Source organism: Symphalangus syndactylus, chromosome 14 (genome assembly GCF_028878055.3).
Source record: "Symphalangus syndactylus isolate Jambi chromosome 14, NHGRI_mSymSyn1-v2.1_pri, whole genome shotgun sequence".
Lineage (NCBI taxonomy): Eukaryota > Metazoa > Chordata > Mammalia > Primates > Hylobatidae > Symphalangus > Symphalangus syndactylus.
Genome location: NC_072436.2, coordinates 115759660 through 115784395, shown reverse-complemented (window position 1 = coordinate 115784395; position 24736 = coordinate 115759660). Strand labels below are relative to the sequence as shown.

Sequence of the window (24736 nt, the reverse complement as noted above, 5' to 3'; positions counted from 1 at the left end):
TGGAGAAACGTTTCCCCTTTCGTGGCAGAGAGCAGGGGCACGGGTTCCAAGGGCCCCGTGGAGGGTGCCTGCAGATGGCCATTCCCTAGGGCTGGCCCACTTCTCCCTCTAGGGATCCCTCTAGAGGCCCCATTGTGGGATAGATCTGGCAAGAGTATCTTAAGAGTGGAACTTGGCAGTTTGGGAAATATTCGACAAGCGCAAATAAGACAGGGAGGAGTAGGGGCTGTGCCAGGGAAGGGCCTGGAACGCCAGGCTGAAGGGTGCTCATAGTTTGGTGGGTGCTGGGCGTCACTGAGAGGTGGGAGGCTGGAGGGAAGAAGCCAGGTAAGGGTCTTGGTGTCTCCCTGGGTAGAGGGTGAGGAGGTTCAGAGGTTTCCCTGGCTTCCTCGGGGCTTCTCGGCCACTGGAGAACCCCACCAGATCGTCACTGACGCGGTGTCGGGAGCACGGTGAGGGCGGAGGCGGAGAGGCAGGATGTTTGCATCCTGGCTTCCCACCTGCTTCCCTGCGGCCCTAGGTCCCTGTTGCAAGCGCTCAGGGATCGGCTGGCGGCGCTGCCCCTCTGGGCCGGGGGCGTCGGCCTCAGCGCCGTCCTAGCCTAGGACACCGTCTCCCAGCTCCTGGGCCCGGCCGCGTAGTGAGGCCCAGAGCCTGCAATGTCCCCTGTGCCCAGCCTCTCGCTCTGCGGCCCGGTCGCTCGCAGGACTGAATCCAGGAGGCCACACCCCCCGCTCTCTGCCCTTAGCCAATCAGGCACCGGGGCGGGACGAAAGGCGCCTGCAGCAGAACCAGCCAATCACGACTGACGTTTGTGCCCGGCCCTCCCCCCCCCCGCCACGCCCCAAGCCGCACGGTTGCCCCGGCAACTGCTCCAGGATCCTGTCTTTGAAGCATTTCGTCTTACCCTTCGCTGGGCGTTGGTTGCTGAACGAAGCGAAGACCACGGGGCTGGACTCGGCTTCGCTGCAGACCTCAGTCCTCACAGCCTGCCCCTCCCAGCCACTGACTTCCTGGGTCTATCACCGAGATGCCGAGCCTCCTGCAGTCCTAGAGAGCATACCGCGCAGGGCCAGGGCCACTTCCGGCCCCGATGACTCCCTGCCAATCTGCGGCAATGGCTCCCGCACCAGGGTTGGATGGGTTCGCTGCACTTGCCGCGGAGCTGGAGCATCTTCCGAGCTCCCGAGCAGTGGCTGACGGTGCTGCCAGCTGTCGTGCGGTAGGGCCGGCAGAGAGCGGCCAGGAAGGAGACCGTGCCCTCTTTCGGGGGAGCAGGAGAAACGCGCGGGCTGTGCGAGGCGGCTCGCGGCTCTGGAGTGCCTGAGGGGCAGAGGGCGGCAAACGTTAACTGTAGGGGCTTTGCTGCGTTCCTCACACGTTCGCTTTTTTGTTTGTTTTTCGGAGATGGATTCGTGCTCTGTCGCCCAGGCTGGAGTGCAGTGGCGTGATCTCGGTGCACTGCAGCCTCCACCTCCCGGTTCAAGCGATTCTTCCGCCTCAGCCTCCCGAGTAGCTGGGATTACAGGCGCCTGCCACCACGCCCGGCTAATTTTTGTATTTTTAGTAGAGACGGGGTTTCACTATGGTGGCCAGGCTGGTCTCCAACTCCTAACCTCGTGATCCGCCCGCCTCAGCCTCCCAAAGTGCTGGGATTACAGGCGTGAGCCACCGCGCCCGGCCAATTTTTGTATATTTAATGGGGTTTCACCATGCTGACCAGGCCGGTCTCGAACTCCTGACCTCAAGCCCGCCTCGGTCTCCCAAAGTGCCGGGATTACAGGTGTGAGCCATTACGCCTGGCCTCACTCGTTCATTTTTCAAATACGAAATGAATGCCTGTTAATTTAGCAAAGGTCTTTTGCTAAATGTTGAGTTTTAAGTGATGAAGATTCCAGACAAGACCCTTGCCCTCATGGGGTTCTAGTGTGGTGGGGTAAACTGACAGACACATACATGGCACACACTTTAACTTCAAGTAGTCACAAATGCCAGAAAGAAATGAACTAGGTAAAACAGGAGAGGACGGTCGGAGCTTCCTTGTCAGGGAAGACCCCTCCAAGGAGGGGACATTTAAGCTGAGACTCAAAAGGTGAGAAGCCGTTTTACAAGGATCTGGAGTAAGAATCTTTCAAGCAAAGGGAACAGGATAAACATGAGGAGGAGACTGGTGCCCAGGAGCTGAAATGACCCCCCCGCCAGCCCTCCCCGTCCCCCCCAACCCCCCCCCGCGTGGAGGGGAGGGGAGCCAGGAGACAGGCTGGAGAGCCGAGACTTGTCAGGGGGCTGTGGCTTGAGGCTTCTCCCCGGTGTCCTGTGAAGATAGTCTAGCCTTCCTCATCGCACGCTCCTCTGGCAGCCTGAGACGTGGGGTCAGGCGGGCTTCCTGCCTGGTGTAAAGGTGGCACCCAATGAATGGCCTGCACCTCAGTAACTTAAGACAGCAATTTCTGTGTTCTCAACTAACAAAGCCCTAGGCTAGTCATGAAGATGAACACAGATCTCACAGAGCAACCACAGAGCTTTTCAAGGATTCAGGTGATTCTGTCATTAATGCCTTTCTCAGAGACTTAGTGAAGCCAGTGTCTACTGGTGAAAGATAGCTGAGGATGGGGTGGGTACACAGGTCACGCATGATAAGGCCACTCAACATTTCCATCTCCCTAAGGAAAAGGAGCCTTTGGGTTCCTTCTTTCCTGTCATGCCACTTCAGCCATCTCAACCTTGTTAACTGAAGGCCGCCATTGAGTCCAAATTTCAGCCAACCAATGGAGTAAACTGCTAAAAAGCCACCAACAGCCACACATGCTAAGATTAAATTTGAAGTCTACTAAATGCACCTATATCATTGAATTTGATCTCTCGTGTGTGTGTGTGTGACAGAGTCTTGTTCTGTCACCCAGGCTGAAGTGCAGTGGCATGATCACAGTTCACTGCAGCCTTGACCTCTCAGGCTCAAGCGACTCTCCCACCTCAGCTTTCTGAGTAGCTGGGACTATAGGTGCTCACCACGACGCCCCGCTAATTTTTGTATTTTATGTTTCAACTATGTTGCCCAAACTGATAACAAACTCCTGGGCTCAAGTGATGATCCTCCCGCCTCTGCCTCCTAAAGTGCTGGGACTACAGGCATGAGCTACTGCACGCAGTCTAATCTCATCTCTTTTTATACTCTGTCCACTGTGGTATGCTATCCTTAGAATCTACTCTTGCACCTGTCCCCCAGGTTTCTGCTAGTTTATATTAGCAAAGTGAATTATTTTAGTGTATAAGCTATTTCCTCCTGGGTCATAATGTGTATCTTTCCCCTCTCTGTCTCTTGCACACGCTTGTGCAGCCTCTCTCCACACACACACACAGACACACACACACATTGTTGAGATTTGACTCTAGTTGTTACGAGTTTACTGGCAATGCAGCGCAATTGTGGTGGGTTTTCAGGAGAATGGACATCCCCTTTTAGGTCTTCTGCCCCTGGGGAGGTTATCCTAAGGTTTTCAAGCAGAGAAAGGCTATTCTATTCAGATACTGAGGGCAAACTACTTCTGCTGGTAAAGGAGGTTCAGAGTGACTTATGGAATCAAGACTGTCAATTTCATCTAGGTCCAAACATATATCCCCACTTTGAGTTTCAGGATCACCTTCTGTTTTTTCGTTTTGTTTTGTTTTTTGAGACAGAGTCTCGCTCTGTCCCCCAGTCTGGAAGTGCAGTGGCGCCATCTCCGCCCCCTGCAACCTCACCTCCCAGGTTCAAGCGATTCTCCTGCCTCAGCCTCCCGAGTAACTGGGATTACAGGACTGCACCACTGCGCCTGGCCAAGATCACCTTCTTTTTTCGTTTTTTTGAGACGGAGCCTCGCTCTGTCACCCAGGCTGGAGCCCAGTGACGCGATTTTGGCTCACTTCAAGCTCCACCTCCCGGGTTCACGCCATTCTCCTGCCTCAGCCTCCTGAGTAGCTGGGACTACAGGCGCCCGCCATCACGCCCGGCTAATTTTTTTGTATTTTTAGTAGAGATGGGGTTTCACCATATTAGCCAAGATGGTCTCGATCCCCTGACCTCGTGATCCGCCCGCCTCAGCCTCCCAAAGTGCTGGGATTACAGGCGTGAGCCACCGTGCCCGGCCCCAGGATCACCTTCTTTACCAATCAGCGCAGTAACTTTCGCGTGAGAGATTTGTTGGGCCTGGGAATTTAGCTGTCATTATTATTCAGCGACTCTACAGTTAAGTTTTGTGTTTGATTTTCAGTTGACAGTATTGTGGCTATAAGAAATAGGCCGGGCGCGGTGGCTCATGCTTGTAATCCCAGCACTTTGGGAGGCCGAGGCGGGCGGATCACGAGGTCAGGAGATCGAGACCACGGTGAAACCCCGTCTCTACTAAAAATACAAAAAAAATTAGCCGGTCGTGGTGGCGGGCGCCTGTAGTACCAGCTACTCGGAGAGGCTGAGGCAGGAGAATGGCGTGAACCCGGGAGGCGGAGCTTGCAGTGAGCCGAGATCGCGCCACTGCACTCCAGCCTGGGCGACAGAGCGAGACTCCGTCTCAAAAAAAAGAAAAAAAAAAGAAATAAGAGCTGCTTCTAAGCTATCACAGAAGTTCTCAGGTTCTCAGACCATGACTTGAACTGAGCTAAGGGACTTGGGCTTGTCATTTTCTCACTGTAAATGCTCAAGTGCACTAAAAATAATGTATCCCATACCATGGTTGTATAATCATCATTATACATCTGTGGACACCATAACGGCCGAGTGTGGCAGCTACTTGTTCCCATCAGGTACATGCTTTCATTGGCACTTCATAATCAACTGTAGGTGGCTGCTTGATTAATTGTGGTATCACTGCATGCCGTGGATAACCAGCATCCTGTGATGGTTAATTTTATGTATAAACTTTACTGGGCCAAGGCATGCTCAGACAGCTGGTTAAACATTATTTCTGGGTGTGTCTGTGAGGGTTTCTCAAGAAGAGATTAACGTTTGAATTGGCTGAGTGAGTAAAGCAGACGGCCCTCAATATGGGTGGGCATCATCCATCCGGTATAGAATTAAACAAAACATCAAGGCAGAGGAAGGTTGAATTCTCTCTGTGCCTGAGTACTTGAGACCTGGGTACTGGGACATTGATCTCCTGGTCTTGTGCTCCTGATTCTCAGGCCTTGAGTCTTGAATTGGAATCTACACCACTGGCCTTTGGCTCTCAGGCCTTAAAATTACAAAACTGTTAGGAGGCGGAGGCAGGTGGATAGCTCGAGCCCAGGGGAGTTCGAGACCAGCCTAGGCAATATAGGGAGAGGCCATCTCTATATAAAAACATATATATAGAACAAATTAGCTGGGTATGGTGGTGTTCACCTGTAGTCCCAGCTGTTCAGGAGGCTGAGATGGGAAGATTGCTTGAGCTGGGGAAGTCAAGGCTGCAGTGAGCTGTGATTGTGCCACTGCAGTCCAGCCTGGGCAACAGAGGGAGACCCCATCTGAAAAAAAAAATGCTGTACCACTGACCTTCTTGTGTCTCCAGCTTCCAGATAGCAGATTGTGGGGCTTCTCGACTGCCATAATCATGTGAGGCAATACCTTAGTGTGTGTGTGTGCGTTTATATATACACACACAGATAAAAGCTCACTCACACATAAAAGCTCTCTATATATACATATACACACACATACACACATATATATAGATTCTGTTATTCTGTTTCTGGAGAACCCTTACTAATACATATCCTATTTCTCATTGTCAAGGAGCTCAGTCTGCACTCAAGCCCAAATACCCAAATCCATCCCCATATCCCTTCTTTGTGCATCTATCTCTTGAGACCACTCCTTGTACTAATTTTGTATCAAGCAAGGTCCAATCAGGAGAAGGGAAGCACACAGTAATTTGAACTGGGAAAATTTAATATATAGAATTAAGCTATAAAGCGCTTAGACCGGGCGCTGTGGCTGTCTGTAATCCCAGCACTTTGGGAGGCTGAGGCAGGTGGATCACCTGAGGTCGAGAGTTTGAGACCAACCTGACCAACATGGAGAAACCCCGTCACTACTAAAAATACAAAATTAGCTGGGCGTGGTGGTACATGCCTATAATCCCACCTACTCAGGAGGCTGAGGCAGGAGAATCACTTGAATCCAGGAGGTGGAGGTTGCAGTGAGCCACTGCACTGCAGCCTGGGGAACAGAGCGAGACTCCGTCTCAAAAAAAAAAAAAAAAAAAGGCATTTTCAAGAGGTTGGCTGGTAAGAAGTAAAGAGAACTCTGATTCTCTTTGGTCACAGCAGATAGCAGCAGCCACACCTTCTGGCCTGAGTTCCAGCACTCAAGCAAGAGGTTTCCTGGTCCCTGGGCTTAGATCCAGACTTTGAAGAGGGCACATCTGCAGTTTCACTGAATGGCAGAGAAGTGGCTGTGGTACCACATGGGCAGAACTTGCTGGAAATCCATCCTCAAGGGTAGAAAAAGCTGCTCACAGGGAGCTGTCTCATGAGAAACGCGCTGCTACAGAACTACTTGAAGAGGTTGGTGGAGAAAGCTGCTAGGTGCCGCTGGTTGCGGTTCACTGAGGAGTCGGCACTGGAGAAGCTTTGCAGGCTGTGGGCGCCTGCTGTCACAGGAGCTGCCCATGCTGCAGGAGCTGGGTGCTGGCGAAGCCCTGTGTGCTGCAGAAGCCAGACTCGGAAGAAGTCACCGGTCATGCCGGAGCCTAGAGAGAACACACCAGAAGCAGGAAGGGAAACTCGTCTCCTGCAATGTCTCTCCAGCGCCCTCTACTGACAAAGCTTAAGATCACGCCAGCTGATAAAGGAAAAACCACTGCACAGAGCAGGCAATGCAGGAGCTGGGACGTAATCAATAACTAGCACAGGTTTATATTATGATTCGTCTGTAGCGGCCTGCCAAAGGTTCCATATAACATCCCTGCAGCAAGAACTGACACTTCAAGCCCCACTGAATCTGCTGGATAACGGCCCACATTGCAGAGCAGCCAATCAAAACCGGAACATATTTAGATCATTTGGCAAATGGGACACTCAAGCAGTCCTATAGGGAGGCCTATGTGGGGAGGAACTGAGGTCTCCTGCCAAGAGCCATGTGAGTGATCCGCCTTCTAAGTGGGTCCTCTAGTGCCAGAGGACTGGGGTCCTCGTTGGTGTGGTGTCTGCAGTATCATGAGAGATCTTGAGCCAGAACCGCCTAGCTTAGCAGCTCGCATATTTCTTTTTCTTTTTTTTTTTTTTTTTTGAGACGGAGTCTTGCTGCTGCCCAGGCTGAAGTGCAGAGGCATGATCTCAGCTCACTATAACCTCCATCTCCCAGGCTCACTTTACTTTCTTCATTATTTATAGACTATATTTTCTTTTTTTTTTTTGAGATGGAGTATCGCTCTGTCATCCAGGCTGGAGTGCAGTGGCGGGATCTCAGCTCACTGCAACCTCCGCATTCCGGGTTCACGCCATTCTCCTGCCTCAGCCTGCCGAGTAGCTGGGACAAAGTGCCCGCCACCACGTCTGGCTAATTTTTTGAATTTTCAGTAGGGACAGGGTTTTACCAGGTTACCCAGGATGGTCTCGATTTCCTGACCTCGTGATCCACCCGCCTCAGCCTCCCCAAATGTTGGGATTACAGGCGTGAGCCACCGCACCTGGCCGCTTTAGACTGTATTTTCTAGCTAGAAAAAACAGTGGGCCGGTCGCGATGGCTCATGCCTGTAATCTCAACACGTTAGGAGACCAAGGCAGGTAGATCACTTGAGGTCAAGAGTTTGAGACCAGCTTGGGCAACATGGCGAAACCTCCTCTCTACTAAAAATACAAAAATTAGCCGGGCATGGTGGCGCACACCAGTAATCCCAGCTACTTGGGAGGCTGAGGCAGCAGAATTGCCTATAATCCCAGCACTTTGGGAGGCCAAGGCAGGTGGATCATGAGGTCAGGAGTTCGAGACCAGCCTAGCCAACATGGTGAAACCCCGTCTCTACTAAAAATACAAAAAATTAGCCAGATGTGGTGGTGTGCTCCTGTAATCCCAGTTACTTGAGAGGCTGAGACAGGAGAATTGCTTGAACGTGGGAGGTGGAGGTTGCAGTGAGCCGAGATGACGCCACTGCACTCCGGCCTGGGCTACAGAGCAAGACTCTATCTCAAACATAAATAAATAAATAAATAAATGACCGGGCGCGGTGGCTCACGCCTGTAATCCCATCAATTTGGGAGGCTGAGGCGGGCAGATCATGAGGTCAGGAGATCGAGACCATCCTGGCTAACACGGTGAAATCTCTACTAAGAATAGAAAAAAGGGGCCGAGGCAGGTGGATCACGAGGTCAGGAGATCGAGACCATCCTGGCTAACATGGTGAAACCCCGTCTCTACTAAAAATACAAAAAATTAGCCAGGTGTGGTGGTGGGCGCCTGTAGTCCCAGCTACTCGGGAGGCTGAGGCAAGACAATGGCATGAACCCAGGAGGCAGAGTTTGCAGTGAGCTGAGATTGCGCCACCGCACTCCAGCCTGGGCAACAGAGCGAGACTCCATCTCAAAAAAAAAAAAAAAAAAAAAAAAACCACCAACAACAAAAAACAAACAAACAGGCCGGGCGCGGTGGCTCAAGCCTGTAATCCCAGCACTTTGGGAGGCCGAGGCGGGTGGATCACGAGGTCAGGAGATCGAGACCATCCTGGCTAACACGGTGAAACCCCGTCTCTACTAAAAATACAAAAAATTAGCCGGGCATGTTGGCAGGCGCCTGTAGTCCCAGCTACTCGGGAGGCTGAGGCAGGAGAATGGTGTGAACCCGGGAGGTGGAGCTTGCAGTGAGCTGAGATTGCGCCACTGCACTCCAGCCTGGGGGACAGAGAAAGACTCTGTCTCAAAACAAAACAAAACAAAACAAAAAAAACAACAACAAAAAACAAATTAGCCAGGCGTGGTGGCGGGCGCCTCTAGTCCCAGCTACTTGGGAGGCTGAGGCAGGAGAATGGCATGAACCCGGGAGGCGGAGCTTGCAGTGAACCAAGATCGCGCCAATGGACTCCAGCCTGGGCGACAGAGCAAGACTCCATCTAAAGAAAGAAAAAGAACACATAAAAAATTATCAGAAGGAATAAGAAAGTGCAATCAGGTAGTCAATTTCAATATAATTTTATGCAAATTTACCATATACCAGCAATGCTCAATAGAAAATACAGTTCAAGTGCCACTTACCAATGTATGGCCTCTCAGCCCAAACACATCCTTTTCGTTCTGCTTTGTGATACCGAGCTGGATCACTTCTCAGCTTTGGGTGAGATCCATTGTGATACCCAGCTGGACCCTGTATACAGTTCCTTGCTAGCCAGCTTGATGTTGTTCTTCACTAATAGAGGACGATGGATGAACACTGCCAGGTCAGAGCAGGAGGGAGGGGCTGTCTTCTCCAGTGCGGCCAGCGGAGGGCAGGAGAGGTAACCAGCGGCCTTCAGTTCTGTCCTCACCTTGGTCCGGCTCCTGCCCTTTCCGCTGTCCGCCAGCTGTGAGTTCGCGGGGCACCCACTCCCTCTTCTGAGGTCCAGTCTCCAACTTGAATTGAAAGGGGAAGGGCTCTTTCATGTTTCCAATTTTCGTTCCTTTCTACTTCCTCAGTCCTAAGGGCACAAGTTCCTTCCTGCAGTTGCTATTCTGTAACTCTTAGAAATCTCTCTTACCCAGTTGGGTAGTTAACCATCTTTACAACTGACCAATTATTTTTATCAAATTTTCTCTTCAAAATAATGGTGTGGCCGGGCACGGGGGCTCACGCCTGTAATCCCAGCACTTTGGGAGGCCGAAATGGGGTGGATCACCTGAGGTCAGGAGCTCGAGACCAGCCTGGCCAACATGGCAAAACCCCATCTCTACTAAAAATACAAAAAATTAGCTGGGCGTTGTGGTGGATGCCTGTAATCCCAGCTACTTGGAAGGCTGAGGCAGGAGAATTGCTTGAACCTGGGAGGCAGAGGTTTGCAATGAGCCGAGATCGCGCCATTGCACTCCAGCCTGGGCAACAGAGTGAGACTCTGTCAAAAAAAAAGAATATTCCAATGAAAATAAAAACAGACAATTCACAAAAGGATAAATAGAAATAATACTTGAAAAAAGAAAACATATCCAGCTTCTCTAAAAATCAAGGAAATGGTAACTATATTCATGGAATTTCTCCCATTAGGCTGTTGCACAGAATAAGCGCGAGATGTAAAGGACTTAGCTCAATGCCTGACATATAAACACTCTATACATGGTAACTATCATGATTTAAAAGTTTAAAGGATGGGTGCAGTGGTTCTCACCTATAATCCCAGCACTTTGGAAAGCTGAGGTAGGCGGATCCCTTGAGGTCAGGAGTTCAAGACCAGCCTGGCTAACCTGGTGAACCCCATCTCTACTAAAAATACAAAAATTAGCCTGGTGTGGTGGTGTGCGCCTGTAATCCCAGCTACTAGGGAGGCTGAGGTGGGAGGATCGCTTGAACCTGGGAGATGGAGGTTGCAGTGAGCCACGAAATTGCACCACTGCACCAAAAAAAAAAAAAATGTAATTACTGTGGACCTCATGGGGACGCTACATCAAGCTGTTTCCCAATTGAACAGGAATGCCACAACAACGGCTGAACACTGTAAATGTCCAAATCTGGAGGAACAGAGGAAGGTAAACATTTGATTCTCAAGTGGAAGTTCAAAGCATTACATTCTTTCTGGAGGACAGTTTGGAAATATGAACACAAAGTAATCTAGCAATTCCATTTCTAGTTTTTCTCAGGGAAATGTTCAAGCAAATGCATAAAGGGGTATGTAGAAGCATATCTGCAAATACAGAAAGATGGAAACAGTCTAAATGTCCAGTGGTGGGGGACTTAAAATATGAAAATTCCGCCGGGCACGGTGGCTCACGTCTGTCATCTCAGCACTTTGGGAGGCCGAGGCGGGCAGATCACCTGAGGTCAGCAGTTCGAGACCAGCCTGACCAACATGGAGAAACCCAAATCTCTACTAAAAATACAAAATTAGCCGGGCGTGGTGCCACATGCCTGTAATCCTAGCTACTCGGGAGGCTGAGGCAGGAGAATTGCTTGAATCCAGGAGGCGGAGGTTGCAGTGAGCCAAGAATGCGCCACTGCAGTCCAGCCTGGGTGACAGAGCGAGACTCCGTCTCAAAAAAAAAAAAAATATATATATATATATAATATATATACACATATATAATATATATATATATTCACAGACATATAACTGTCTGAACAGTAAAACTGTAACAACAGACTAAAATATGAATAGTGCTTATTCCTGGATGGTCGTATTAGAAATGTTTTTTACCTTCATTCATTAAACAAATATTTACTAAGCATCTACCATGTGCCAGGCACAATTCTAGGTGCTTGTGGTAGGGGATTAAAAAGTGTCTGCCCTCATGAAGACTTATCGTTGAGTCGTGGGAAACAAGTATATGTCAGGTACTGATAAACATTAGGGAGAAAAGTAAGGCCAAGCAGAGGTTGTTTACAGAGCTGGGGAAGGCCTCCTTGAGGGGTGACATATGAGCAGAGTGAGGCAGCAAGCCTTGTGGCTATCACGAGAAAGCTATCTTTATGGTTTTCCAATTAGTTTTCTTAATTTTCTCTTCCAAGCATGCAACACCTACATAATTAAGACAAAACAAACCAAGAAACCTCTTTCCATTTATGAAAGAGATCTGGAGCCTGAGATCATCTCCGGGTCGAGGCGTGGAGAGAGTGGGAGAAGATCCGAGGGTATGGAAAGGACCCCGAGCCCCCCTGCTCTAGATCCCTCCGGGCCGTGGGACCCCTGCCGCCCAGCAGCAACTCGTGGACGAAGCAGCTGGTGGGAGAGCGCGGGACTCCGGCCAGGTCAGTGTCCCGCTTGCCGCGTCCTGCTAAGGCGACCCGAAGACAGAGGGATCGCCGCAAGAGGCTCCGCGCCCCTTACCCGAGGGCATTTCCCAGCAAGCTCCACGCCTCTCCAAGGAACTGGGAGGAGCGGGACCCAGGAGGCTGGAAACGAGTCTCCCCGAACCGAGCTCCACGGCCCGCAGCCTTTCCGCCCTCACCTACTAGTTGGCAAAGAAAGACCGTGGCGGAAGGAAGAGGCCGCTCCAGCGCAACCGTTCGGGCGGAGCAGAAGCTCCACTCGTGGCTAGGCCATGTGCCATCTCCGTTCCTCGGGCCAGCCTTGGCTCCCCCTTTTTGTCGCTCAAGGGCCAGGGGCGCAAGGAAACGTGAAAAAAAAGCGGAGACGAAAGAGAACGAAGAAAACCTAGATGCAGAACCTGGCCTTTCCTCCCGGATACAGGTGTATGACGCGTATGGCGCTTCGGTCTTCTAATAGGCAGCCTGAGAATTCTTCCTGTTCATTGGCCATCAGTCATGGAGAAGGCGGGCTCAGTGGACGAACGGCTTTCTGGGAGCTGGGGAATGCTTGCGCTGCGTAGTTTCCTAGCGAGCCCCGCGAGGACTTCCGGCGCCGGGAGCTCGCGCCGGAAGTGGGATCTCCTGGGCCGTCGTGGGCGTTGTGTGTTTCGGGGGTGGGGGCGGGGGCGGGGGCTCTGGCCGCCTGGCTCCGACATTAAGCACCGGGCTCCGGGTGGCCAGGATCAGCGCCCCGAGGCAGAGGCCGGAGGGCGCGCGCACTGCTAGGAAGTGCTGGTCCCCCGCGCCACTCTGCCTGCTTGGTCCCCGGGCAGACGCCCCTGCACGATCGCCGCTCGCCCCGCAGGCGAGGCTGCGGGGGACAGCGCGGGGCTCCGGCTGGCTCGCCTTCCCGCCTGCCGTGTCCTGCTGAGCGACCCTGGTGAGTCCTGGCCCTCTTCGAGGAAAGTCTTCTTCGAAGTCACCAGAGGATGAGAATGGTGCACGCACCCTTCAGGGGTCTTGTGAGGAGCAGAATAAATAAAGTGCTTAGGGTGGACTAAAGAATTGGAAACAACCCGAATGCATCACTCGAGTATTGATTAAGAAACTAGAGCATATCCATACCGCGGAAGCTCATAGTGTCGCTAATATCTGTGCAGTAAGGTCTCATTTATGTAAAAACACATCAAGCACCTTTTCTTTTCTCCCCCCTATGGATGGCTTTTTTAGTAAAAGCACAGGAAAAGGTCTGGGACGTCATTTGTCAGACTGTTAAGTCGGGGGGTACAATGGCATTGAGGAAGGGAGAGTTTTACGGATTTCTATATTGTTTGAATCTTCCCTTTTTTATTACGATGGTTTGTATTTTTTTCTTTTTCTTTTTACTTTTCTTTTTTTTTTTTTTTTTTTTTGAGATGGTCTCACTCTGTTGCCCAGGCTGGAGTACAGTGGTGCAATCATAGCTTATTGCAACCTCAAACTCCTGGACTCAAGCAATCTTCCCTCGTCAGCCTCCCCAGTAGCTGGGACTACAGGAGCCCCACCTGGCTTTTTTTATTTTTTGGTACAGATCGCGTCTCACATTGTCTTCCCAAAGGGGTCTTGAACCCCTAGCCTCAAGCAATCGTCCTGTGTCTGTCTCCCAAAATGCTGGGATTACAGGCATAAGCCACCAAGCCCGGCCAGTTTGTATTTTTATTGTTGAAACAAAAAATCGATTACTGAAAATTGTATAATACACTTTTCAGTAAAGAGTAACAATGTAAGGTATAAATGTGTCACACGTTTATATGTACCTGTGGATAAATGGCTTTGGATGGTGTCTGTGAGCCCTTCTGTGACACCTCAGGGCCAGATGTGTTTTGGAATTCAGAGGTTTTCAAATTTGAGAAAGATAATATAGTGCACATACGATATATCAAGCACATCTCCAAAGGGATCTGGGGCAACATTAAATAATGAAACATATCAGTTAAAATTTTTTAATTAGGCTGGGCGCAGTGGCTCATGGCTGTAATCCCAGCACTTTAGGAGGCCAAGGCGGGTGGATCACAAGGTCAGGAGTTTGAGACCATCCTGGCCAACATGGTGAAACCTCGTCTCTACTAAAAATACAAAAAAATTAGCTGGACGTGGTAGCTGGTGCCTGTAGTCCCAGCTACTTGGGAGGCTGAAGCAGGAGAATCGCTTGAACCCGGCAGGCGGAGGTTGCAGTGAACCGAGATTGCGCCACTGCACTCCAGCCTGGGCGACAGAGTGAGACTCTTATCTCAAAAAAAAAAAAAAAAATAGATATTTAATTGATGTATAATGTACATACAGAAAAACACATCAGTGGGTATAGCTCAATGAATTTTTATAAACTGAAGATATGTTATTAATATTTCCACCATAATTTTGAACATTTACATTTAGTGGAATAAATTGAGATTATAATGTGCTTATATCTGGCCGGGCGCGGTGGCTCAAGCCTGTAATCCCAGCACTTTGGGAGGCCGAGGCTGGCGGATCACCAGGTCAGGAGATCGAGACCATCCTGGCTAACATGGTGAAACCCTGTCTCTACTAAAAACAAAAAATTAGCCGGATGTGTTGGCGGGCGCCTGTAGTCCCAGCTACTTGGGAGGCTGAGGCAGGAGAATGGCGTGAACCCGGGAGGTGGAGCTTGCAGTGAGCCGAGATCGCGCCACTGCACTCACTCCAGCCTGGGGGATAGAGCAAGACTCCGTCTCAAAAAAAAAAAAAAAAAAAAAAAAAAAAAAAAAAAAAAAAAAATAATAATGTGCTTATATCAGGTCAGGTGGTGCTGCCAAATGAATGACATTGGGTTTTGCCATCAAAGGGTTATGAAATGCCCAGGTTTTCGATTTCTGGCTTTGGGATGAGAGCTTGTGGGCCTGTGTTAATAGGAGAGAGAGTCACGTGAGCAAGGCATTACAGTAAATTACACTAAAAGCCTAGAAAAGCTTCAGGGCCATGAAAGGATGGGGACTGGATGGCTCTTCAGCCTGGGGTTTCCTCATGTATTCCACATCCTTCCTCCTCAGTCCTGCCATTTTGCTCTTTCCCCAGGAATACACATCCAGATGCTGGCCCAGCTACCACAGGGGATCCCTCTGGGAGACTGAAAGTACAGGTTCTGGGGCCCAGGTTGAGGCCGACCAACCCTGAGCCTCAGGCCAGGGGAATGGCAGCCCCCTTGGAGCCCCAGGACCAGGCCCCCGGGGAGGGAGAAGGGCTTCTGATTGTGAAAGTGGAAGATTCCTCCTGGGAACAGGAATCTGCCCAGCATGAGGACAGCAGGGATTCCGAAGCCTGCCGCCAGCGCTTCCGGCAGTTCTGCTATGGGGATGTGCATGGGCCTCATGAGGCCTTCAGCCAGCTCTGGGAGCTCTGCTGCCGCTGGCTGCGGCCCGAGCTGCGTACCAAGGAGCAGATCCTGGAGCTGCTGGTGCTGGAGCAGTTCCTGACAGTGCTGCCAGGGGAGATCCAGGGCTGGGTGCGTGAGCAGCACCCGGGAAGCGGCGAGGAGGCTGTCGCCTTGGTGGAGGACCTACAGAAGCAGCCAGTGAAAGCCTGGGCACAGGTGAGGGGCCCTTCCACATCCGGGGCACCTGGATGGTACCTGAGCTCCAGAGAAGTGGGTACCCTGCAGAGATGAGTCTCCCAGAGGCTCACAGGGTAGGGGAGACACAGAGTCCCCAGGAGCAGGCACACAAGCACAGTGTGCCATGGGTGCCTTTCTGAAAGATGCAGTCCAAAGTAAATGTGATTTATTTTTTGTGGCTTTGGAAGGCAGCAATAGGGCTGAAGTGCGAATGTTCCAGACAGGAGGTTTTAGCTCCATGCAGGGTCTGCTGATGTTTATTTGCATTTTGCTCTAGGCCTGGCTCTGGGGACACAAGGGTGTGCATAGAGCCAGCTCCAGAGTGGGGCGAGAAGGTGGAGCTGTGCGGAGCCCCTGCTACCTTGTGGGATATTGGGTCCTTCACATTGGATGCATCTGGGGAGGTTCTAATGAGTGGCTGGGGGATGGGGTTTGGCCTTTGGCAGGAGGGTCCCCAGCTACCCCCTTGCTAAGTGGCTGTGATTCTGGCCTTTCAGGGCTGGTTCTTGCCTCGTGAATGATCGGGGAGCGTCCTCGGGCACACAGCATTACCTGGTATCACATTCTCCTCTGGACTTTCCTGGGGCACCATATTGGTCTCCTTCCCACACCCCAGCATCCTGAGGGTCATGTCCTGTCTCCTTCCCAGGGAATAAACTCTGTCTGCCCCGGTCTGGTCTCGGGCTGATGAGCATATTGTGGTTCCTGCACAGGATGTGCCCTCGGAGGAGGCGGAACCCGAGGCTGCAGGCCAGGGATCTCAGGCCAAGGGGCCTCCCCCAATGGTGGGGGCATGGAGGCGGCCATCTGTTCCCCAGGAGCAGCACAGCCATAGCGGTGAGTAAGCCTCCGTCCTTGTGGGCAGTAGAGTGGCTGGGCAGGGACCTAGCTCTGTCACCGGCGTTGCCTAAGGGTCACAGGTAGGACAGCTCCCTCTGTGAAGTCCAGGGCGTGCGTGCATGCGCACAGGCTGCGGAGGCCATAGGCTTCGGTGTCAAGCCTGGGCTGGCCTTTCTAAGGCTCCATTCTTCTCCTTCAGCCCAGCCTCCTGCTCTTCTTAAAGAGGGGTGTACCAGAGAGACGACGGACACCTGCTTTGTCTCTGGGGTCCATGTGAGTCACCAGTCCCTTTGTCTTCTTTAAAGCACTTGGCTCTGTTGAATTTGTAAAATGGGACTTGTCCCATCAGGCCTCTTTCATCTGACCCATCCTGTCCCCGCCAGTGCTGCTGGGAGGCCTAAGCAAGGGAGCCCTGAGCCGGGTCTTCTCACCCCATTCCAGGGACCTGTGGCATTGGGAGACATTCCATTCTATTTCTCCCGGGAAGAATGGGGCACTCTGGACCCTGCTCAGCGGGATCTCTTCTGGGACATAAAGCGGGAGAACTCCCGGAACACCACCCTGGGTAAGCACCCAGGGCCTTTGGGTCCAGGCTGGCCGCCCCCAATTCTGCTGGAACTTCAGTCTTGTTTCCCACCCCATCCTTAGCTGGTTCCAAAGCAGGCTCTCCCTAGGTCTTGCCAGGAGCCTGAGTAACTCCTTTCTTGGCTGACGATCAGTTTTTGTGCATTTCCACACGCAGCATGGGACGGCGCCGGCGCTGCCCAGCCCTGCATGAGCGCTCGTAAGGGCACCTTCTCCTTTGAGTCTCACAACCTAATGCATGGAAGTATTGTCCCCATTTTACACATAAGGGACCTGAGACTCAGGTCAGTGGATGCTGAAGGGACACAGCTGGGACTTGGATCAGGCATAGTTGTGAGGCCACCTTGGGTTGCTAGGAGCAGCGGTGCTGACGGGGAACCCCAGCTGCTCACCAGCCTGGGTCCCTGCTTGTCAGAACTGCACTTACCAGGTCCCTCTCCATGCCAGGCTCCTTCTCAGCACCATCAGGGATCATCTTATCTGGTTCAGTCCACACTCCCAGCGGGATGGTCTGCGACCTCTGTCCAGATCTGTCATGTGTTGAGTTTGGAGAACTAGAGCCTACGTGCTGAAGGGAGCCACACTAGCTAGACCAGTTTGGCTCCTCAATTTCCGACTGTGACAGTTAGGAAAAATTTTCTTTCTTTTTTTTTTGAGATGGAGTCTTGCTCTGTCGCCAGGCCGGAATGCAGTGGTGTGATCTCAGATCACTGAAACTTCCACCTCCCGGGTTCAAGCAATTCTCCTGCCTCAGCCTGAGTAGCTGGGATTACAGGCATGAGCCACCATGCCCGGCTAATTTTTTTGTATTTTTAATAGAGACGAGTTTTCACCATGTTGGTCAGGCTGGTCTTGAACTCCTGACTTCGTGATCCGCCTGCCTTGGCCTCCCAAAGTGCTGGGATTACAGGCATGAGCCACCGCGCCCGACCCTTGAACATTTTCGAAATTACTGTAAATCTGTTCTGCTGTGGAGCTTGATATCTGGGGTTCAGAGTGGGACATTGGATCCCAGTGAGGCCTGCAGGGCACAAATGGCTTAGGGGGCTGGCCCATGCACGTGGGATCAGAGGCTTATTCAGACTGCTGCTCTGCGGAATTTTTTCATCATCCCTGATTTATTTGGGTTTTTGTTTGTTTTTGAGACAAAGTCTCGCTCTTGGAGTGCAATGGCATGATCCCGGCTCACTGCAACCTTCGCTTCCTGGGTTCAAGTGATTCTTCTGCCTCAGCCTCCTGAGTAGCTGGGATTACAGATGTGCGCCACCATGCCCTGCTAATTTTTGCATTTTTTAGTAGAGGCGGGGTTTTGCCATTTTGGAGGCTGCTCTCGAACTCCTAACCTCAGGTGATCCGCCCGCCTCAGCCTCCCAAAATGTTGGGATTACAGACTTGAGCCACTGCGCCCGGCCAATCATCCCTGTTTTATAGATGAGGGACCTGAAGATTGGGCTGTGTGAACCCAGGGCTTTCTGAACCTGAAGGCCAGGGAGCTTTCCCCAGCCTTGTTTCTTCCTCACCTCAGCTCTGGCCCCAGAACCGAGTGGGACTGATGAGGTTGCCTCCTTCCCCTTGCAGGTTTGGGGCTCAAAGGCCAAAGTGAGAAGTCCCGGCTGCAGGAAGTGGTGCCGGTGGTGCCGGGCCAGACAGGCAGCGACGTGACTGTGTCCTGGAGCCCCGAGGAGGCTGAGGGCTGGGAGAGCGAGAACCGGCCGAGGGCGGCCCTGGGCCCAGTGGTGGGCGCGCGACGGGGACGGCCACCCACTCGCCGGCGCCAGTTCCGGGACCTGGCAGCCGAGAAGCCGCACAGCTGCGGGCAGTGTGGAAAGCGCTTCCGCTGGGGCTCGGACCTGGCGCGGCACCAGCGCACGCACACGGGCGAGAAGCCACACAAGTGTCCTGAGTGCGACAAGAGCTTCCGCAGCTCCTCGGACCTGGTGCGCCACCAAGGCGTGCACACGGGCGAGAAGCCCTTCTCCTGTTCCGAGTGTGGCAAGAGCTTCAGCCGCAGCGCCTACCTGGCCGACCACCAGCGCATCCACACGGGTGAGAAGCCTTTCGGCTGCAGCGACTGCGGCAAGAGCTTCTCGCTGCGCTCCTACCTGCTGGACCATCGGCGTGTGCACACCGGTGAGCGGCCCTTCGGCTGCGGAGAGTGCGACAAGAGCTTCAAGCAGCGCGCGCACCTCATCGCGCATCAGAGCCTGCACGCCAAGATGGCCCAGCCCGTGGGGTGAGCAGCCGGCTTGGCCGGAAAGCCCGGGGGAAGCCCAGTCACGGCACATCCTGCTTCGTTCACCACTGGGACTCTCCTTCCATCTGTGGCCACCTCCTGGGCTGTCCGAGGGACCCCAGGGGACCTCACACTCGGAGCTCGCCTGCCCTGCTCAGCTCTGAGGACCTGCCCAGCACTCAAAGGGAACGGAAGCCTCCCCTTCCCGCCCCCTGATCTTGTCCTCTGTCCCCCTTCCGCGCCTAGCGTTTCTCTTCCCCTCTAGTTTCCTGGAGCCCCAACACATTCCTGGCAGGGGCAGCAGGGTGGCGAGGACTCAGGTCTAGGTCCCTTCCCAGAAGTCTCCGAGCCTCATTTCACTGTGTGGCTCTTTGGCCCCCACCCTGTGGGGTGGGTCCATGGGTCAGGCCTCTGCCCTGCCCACCTGTGCCTTTCAGTGGGCGTGGAGGACTGGCCTTGGCCCCCCAGGGGACTGCTGGACTTTGGGAGAGACAGTCAGCCCACACCTGTGGGACCGCGGGTCTTAGTCACGGCGGCAGGGGCTTTCTGGCCCCCACCCACTCCCATTTCCAGGCCATGACCACTCTGCCCTGTCCTAGCCACACGGACTCGGCCTGCCTTTGCCCTCGGCCTACTTGCCCTAGCATGAGGCTCTGAGAGCCACCTGCTCACCAGTCTGGTGAGGATAATGGTGGCTCCAGCGACAGGAGGCCAACCCTGGAGACCAAGAACAGGGCGCCTGGCTGCCATCTGCTCCTCCAGAGGTGCGGCTGCACCAGACTCAGCACTAGCACTCCATCACCACTAGCACCTCACTCCATCGGCACTAACGCCCCACTCCATCGGCCCCGGCATCCTGCTCCATCGGCACTGGCGCCCTGCTCCATCGGCACTAACGCCCCACTCGGCGTCCCACTCCATCGGCACTAACGCCCCCACTCCAGCGGCACTAACACCCCCACTCCAGCGGCACTAATGATCCGCTCCTTTGGCATTGGCGCCCCACTCTATCAGCACTAACGCCTCGCTCCTTCGGCACTAAGGTCCTGCTCCATCGGCTCTAACGCCCCGCTCCATCGGCTCTAACGCCCCGCTCCATCGGCTCTAACGCCCCGCTCCATCGGCACTGGTGCCCCACTCCGTTGTCACTACCGTCCAGCTCCATCGGCACTACCACCCCGCTCCATCATCACTACGTCAAGCTCCATCGGCACTGGCGCCCCATTCCATCGGCACTAACGCCCCCTCCATCGGCACTAACACCCCACTTTACCGGCACTGGTGCCCCGCTCCGCTGGCACCGGCGCCCCGCTCCATCGGCACTAACGCCCCGCTCCATCGGCACTAACGCCCTGCTCCATTGGCGTTAACGCCCCACTCGGCGCCCCACTCCATCAGCACTAACGTACCCCGCTCCATCGGCATTAACGCCCCGCCTCATTGGCACTTTGCTGCTGCCTCCTGAGCACTGCCTTCCATGAACGGGGACAGACCAGAGGCCCTGCAAGGACTCCCCCACGGACCTCCAAAGGGCAACAGAAGAGTATTAATAAACGTGAAAACTTACCTCCAGGCTGTTCTGTTCTTTCGGTGGCTGGAGGATGGGGATACCTGGAATATAAACTCCTTGCCCTGGCCTTGTGTCCCGGTGGCAGATGCTGCTGCGCTGTCACCAGGGGGAGCCGCGTCCTTGGCGTCCAGGTCGGCTGGGCCCCAATGGGCAGCCTTGTTCCCTGGGACTGTTGTCCCCCTGTGTCAGCTAGTGCCTGCCCTGCTCTGGGAGCACCATCTGTGCTCCAGCAGAACGGGGAGCTGAGCAGGACTCAGGGTCTTCACCAGGCCATTCCTCTCCCACAACTGTGAAAGGAAGAAGGGCGCATAGACGCTGCTTGGTCAGTGGTGGGACCCTCTTGCTGCGTGTTGGGGATCTGGAACTCAAGGCTGCCCCAGGCTGAGTCCCTTAGAGGAGGGGCTGACAGCGGGCCTGCCCTTCCCACCAGCCCCTGACATTCAACTTCTCCCTACCAGGAGCCCCAGGCCAGGACCCACCAAGAGCTAGTGGGTGCATGGTCAGAACTAGTGATCACCCAGGCACGACCCCTCCTTCCACCCATGCTGGTTCCTTCTCTTTCACCTGCTGGTGGCCTCAGGGCCCCTGGCTGAGGGGAGGCGGGGGCCAGTGGACAAGACGCTCTGGTCCCTTGGTAACAGGTGTGCATGTGCCAGCCCTCTCTGCCCCTAGGCCTTTCTTAGCCAACCTCCCATGCACACATCATCCTGCAGTCGCTGCCATGGTCTCCATTTCCTGTAAGAAGCAAGCGAGGTCTCGCTGTGGACAAGGCTGATTCCAGTTGGCGATTTTTACCTCTGGGGGCCTGGTGCTGTGTGCATGCGTGTGGCGGGTGGCCGGGACAGTACAAGGACTTCTTGGTGGTGGTGGCTGGCTCCAAATGGAGACACTGGGGTGTAACGAGATCAGATAAGCACGTAGGCCAGGAGCTAAGAATAGGATTGAGCACAGGTTCCTGGCTCAGGTAGGGGCACGTCAGTGCCAGCAAAGAAGTCACCAGCAGCAGCCAGAGAATGGAGCCCGGGCTGGGAGAGCGGGGCCAGGACCCAGGGTTCCAGGGAGGGGGCAGAGTCCAGCTCAGCTCATAAGCAGAGCTGATAGCAGTTGTTAGGGGAGAGGGCAAGGGTTAGGACCCAGGGCACTGAGAGCCCAGGGCCAGGAGGCGAGCTCCGTGCTTGGTGCTTGGAGGAAGCCCCGTCTGGCCCTATGGCCTTCCTGGTGGCTGGGACCCTGCGGCTGGCCATGCAGATGGCAGACACTCGAGACAGCCTGGGGAGAAAGGTAGCAGGAGGCACCACCTGGCCCAGCTGCTCCTGCCTCCCAGCTGAGCCCCAGCCCAGCCCAGCTCTGGCCTTGCCTCCCCAGGGGAAGTATGACGTCCAGGGTCCAAGGGCAGCCCTGATGCTCAGCAGCCCTGGGGTGGTGGCCGCTGCAGTTACTGCCCTGGAGGACGTGTTCCAGGCCCTGGGCTTTGAGAGCTGCGAGAGGAGGGAGGTCCCGGTCCAGGTGAGCCTCTGCCTCTTACGTCCACCCTCAGGCCCAGCACCGACCCCTTCCCCACTCTCCCCTGACCCAGAATCTCCTCCCCACCCAAAACCTCCCCGGACTCAGGTTGGTCTCACTCTTGCCCCTAGGGCTTCCTCAAGGAGCTGGCTTGGTTCCAGAAGCAGCTGGATGCCCACGGGCGCCCTGTGGGGTGTGCCTTAGTGGCCTTGGTGGCCCCCAGAGGGCAGCTGAGGCAGCCACAGCAGCTGGTCCGGGAGCTGAGCGGCTGCCGGGCCCTGCGGGGCTGCCCCAAAGTCTTCCTGCTGCTCTCGAGTGGCCCTGGGTGTGAGTGAGCTGGGTCGGGATCCAGGGGCTGGGCAGGGCCCCAGGGGCAGAGCCTCGGGCCTCACTCCAGGCCAACATGCTGCTTCTCCACCCAGCCTCCCTGGAGCCTGGAGCCTTCCTTGCTGGCCTGAGAGAGCTGTGTGGCCACTCTCCTTGCTGGTCCCTGGTGCAGCTGCTGACGGAGGTGGGGACGCTGGAGGGGAGGCCCAGGGAAGCGGGGCTGGTCCTGCTGTCTCCGCTGGTTCTGCTGTGCCCCCCTGAGCCAGTTACAGTTAGATTCATTCACTTGTATCTTCCCTCCGATTCATTCTACAAACCTTTATTGTCTACAGAAGTGGTATCAGCCCCTCACCCCCAGCTCGGGACCCCTGACAACCCACTCAGGATCCCCCAACCTCCAGACTCCTCCCAACTGCATGCCTTGGCCCAAGCGGTTCCCTCTGCCTGCTATGCCCTCCTATTGTCCCAGGAGCCCTGCACAGTCCTCTGCAGGCTGCCAGTGATGCCCTTCCTTGCATCCATGCTTGCACTTCACGCTGCCCCTTTCTACACCAAGCAGTGGCCATCTACCCTGTTAGATCGCAGGACCCTGGAGGCTGGGACTGGGAATGATTCAAGTCTGGTCTCCAGGGCTGAAGGTCTCACTGTGCAGTTGGGTGGCCCCTGGGCAGCCCTGGAGATGAGGGGGCCCCAGCTCTCCTCCACAGATCGCCCAGCAGGGTAGTGCCCACCCCGTGAGCCTTCCCGACAGGCCCTGCCCTGCTCTAGGGAACATCCCCACCTCTGTGTGCACTGATCCCGGGGCAGGGGTTAATGGTGTGAACACTGTCCACTCGAGGCCATCCATGCCCAGGGAAGTCCATAGCCTTGAGCCAGAACTGGAGCCTGGGCCTTGCTTGAGGCCATCCTGCCTGTCTGTCCTTTGCTGGCCTCCTCCTCTCTGCATTCTGGCAGGTGACCCTGAAGAGACTATAGAAGCCACAAGCCTGGCTGAGTCTTTTCTCGGCCCCATCCCCAGCTCTTCCGCAGGGTGGCTGAAGAGTCCACAGGGGGCACCTGCTGCCCCGTCCTTCGGAGCTCCTTGCGGGGGGCACTGTGCCTGGGAGGTGTGGAGCCCTGGAGGCCTGAGGTGAGGGGGACAGGGCAGGGGTCCAATCACATGGCCACAGTTTCCAGTGGGACAGAAGCTTAGGGGGACCCAGGCCGGGGAGGCCAGGAGCTGGAGTCCTCTCAGGCTACTTTAGATGCATCCTAACCCTCTCTGCAGCCGGCCCCCGGTCCCAGCACACAGTATGACCTGTCCAAGCCCAGGGCTGCCCTCCTCCTGGCTGTGATCCAAGGCCGGCCTGGGGCCCAGCATGACGTGGAGGCGCTGGGGGGCCTGTGCCGGGCCCTGGGCTTTGAGACCACCGTGAGAACGGACCCTACAGCCCAGGTGAGGGGATGCCGAGAACTTCCGCTGGTGCTCTGAAGGAAGACCACCCCTCCCTAGGAACCCAGGGCCTCTCTCCTGGGCCTCTCTCCATCACTGGCAGGAAGTGCGCCACAAGTCTAGCCTCTGTGCTCCCTTTGCCTGCATCTGGCCCATCACTTCCCAGCCTCTGGAAGCCTGGTCTCCAGGGTCCCCGAGGCCTCCCTCATTGGCTGGTTCTCTGGCCCCCCCGCCCCCTCCAGCTCAAAGCTTTAGCTCCAAGTCTTGGTTTCTCTCTTGGCTCCCAGCAGCCCACTCCGCTCTCCTCACACCTCTCAACTTCTTGGTGCAGCTTCCCCACGAGGGTAGGAGGAGAACTGGCTCCAGGAAGCTGGGTCTGTATGTCACCTCTAAAGAGGCCATGCCAAGGCCTTGCAGGAGGGAGTTAGAAAAGGGCTTCTGGCCGGGCACGGCGGCTCATGCCTGTAATCCCAACACTTTGGGAGGCTGAGGCGGGTGGATCACTTGAGATTAGGAGTTTGAGACCAGCCTGACTACCATGGTGAAACCTCGTCTCTACTATAAAGACAAAATTAGTAGGGTGTGGTGGTGCATGCCTGTAATCCCGGCTACTTGGGAGGCTGAGGCTGGAGAATGGCTTGAACCCAGGAGGCAGAGGTTGCAGTGAGCTGAGATTGTGCCACTGCACTCCAGCCTGGGCGACAGAGCAAGACTCCGTCTCAAAAAACAAAAACAGGCCAGGCGCAGCGGCTCACGCCTGTAAT

General features: G+C 54.5%; 2 protein-coding genes and 1 long non-coding RNA gene across 5 annotated transcripts; 2 read left to right on the top strand and 1 right to left on the bottom strand.

Annotated features, from left to right (window-relative positions):
- Window positions 1-5881: 5881 nt before the first annotated feature.
- LOC129461852 (uncharacterized) lies at window positions 5882-11671 on the bottom strand. Of its 2 annotated transcripts, XR_008650703.2 has the most exons (3): window positions 9202-11671; window positions 8986-9059; window positions 5882-6704 (listed from the first exon to the last, which is right to left on the bottom strand). It is a non-coding gene; the product is annotated as an uncharacterized lncRNA (long non-coding RNA). The 2 variants fall into 2 exon arrangements; XR_010115485.1 differs by lacking the exon at window positions 8986-9059.
- A 677-nt stretch (window positions 11672-12348) lies between these two features.
- On the top strand, window positions 12349-20706 carry ZNF213 (zinc finger protein 213). 2 transcript variants are annotated; one of them, XM_063616938.1, is made up of 6 exons: window positions 12353-12815; window positions 14948-15461; window positions 16196-16319; window positions 16522-16595; window positions 16764-16887; window positions 18486-20706. In XM_063616938.1, the coding sequence occupies exons 2-6, from the start codon at window positions 15063-15065 to the stop codon at window positions 19142-19144; spliced, it is 1380 nt and encodes a 459-aa protein (XP_063473008.1). In that variant the 5' UTR covers window positions 12353-12815; window positions 14948-15062; the 3' UTR covers window positions 19145-20706. The 2 variants fall into 2 exon arrangements, with proteins under 2 accessions (XP_063473009.1, XP_063473008.1); XM_063616939.1 differs by lacking the exons at window positions 16522-16595; window positions 16764-16887 and having other exon boundaries at window positions 12349-12815.
- Window positions 20707-21916: 1210 nt separating this feature from the next.
- Window positions 21917-24011, top strand: LOC129463048 (uncharacterized). The gene is made up of 5 exons (XM_055243467.2): window positions 21917-22216; window positions 22345-22540; window positions 22636-22724; window positions 23559-23669; window positions 23808-24011. Exons 1-5 carry the CDS (start codon window positions 21917-21919, stop codon window positions 24009-24011), a joined length of 900 nt encoding a protein of 299 aa, XP_055099442.1.
- Window positions 24012-24736: the final 725 nt, after the last annotated feature.

What these genes read in the sequence shown, in the direction of transcription:
- LOC129463048 (XM_055243467.2), top strand. Translation starts at nt 21,917, where the DNA reads ATGGCCTTCCTGGTGGCTGGGACCCTGCGGCTGGCCATGCAGATGGCA. An exon ending in GGAGGGAGGTCCCGGTCCAG is followed by an intron (nt 22,217 to 22,344) that starts GTGAGCCTCTGC and finishes TCTTGCCCCTAG; the next exon opens with GGCTTCCTCAAGGAGCTGGC. An exon ending in TGGAGCCCTGGAGGCCTGAG is followed by an intron (nt 23,670 to 23,807) that starts GTGAGGGGGACA and finishes CCCTCTCTGCAG; the next exon opens with CCGGCCCCCGGTCCCAGCAC.
- ZNF213 (XM_063616938.1), top strand. Translation starts at nt 15,063, where the DNA reads ATGGCAGCCCCCTTGGAGCCCCAGGACCAGGCCCCCGGGGAGGGAGAA. An exon ending in GCTTTGTCTCTGGGGTCCAT is followed by an intron (nt 16,596 to 16,763) that starts GTGAGTCACCAG and finishes ACCCCATTCCAG; the next exon opens with GGACCTGTGGCATTGGGAGA. An exon ending in CTCCCGGAACACCACCCTGG is followed by an intron (nt 16,888 to 18,485) that starts GTAAGCACCCAG and finishes TTCCCCTTGCAG; the next exon opens with GTTTGGGGCTCAAAGGCCAA.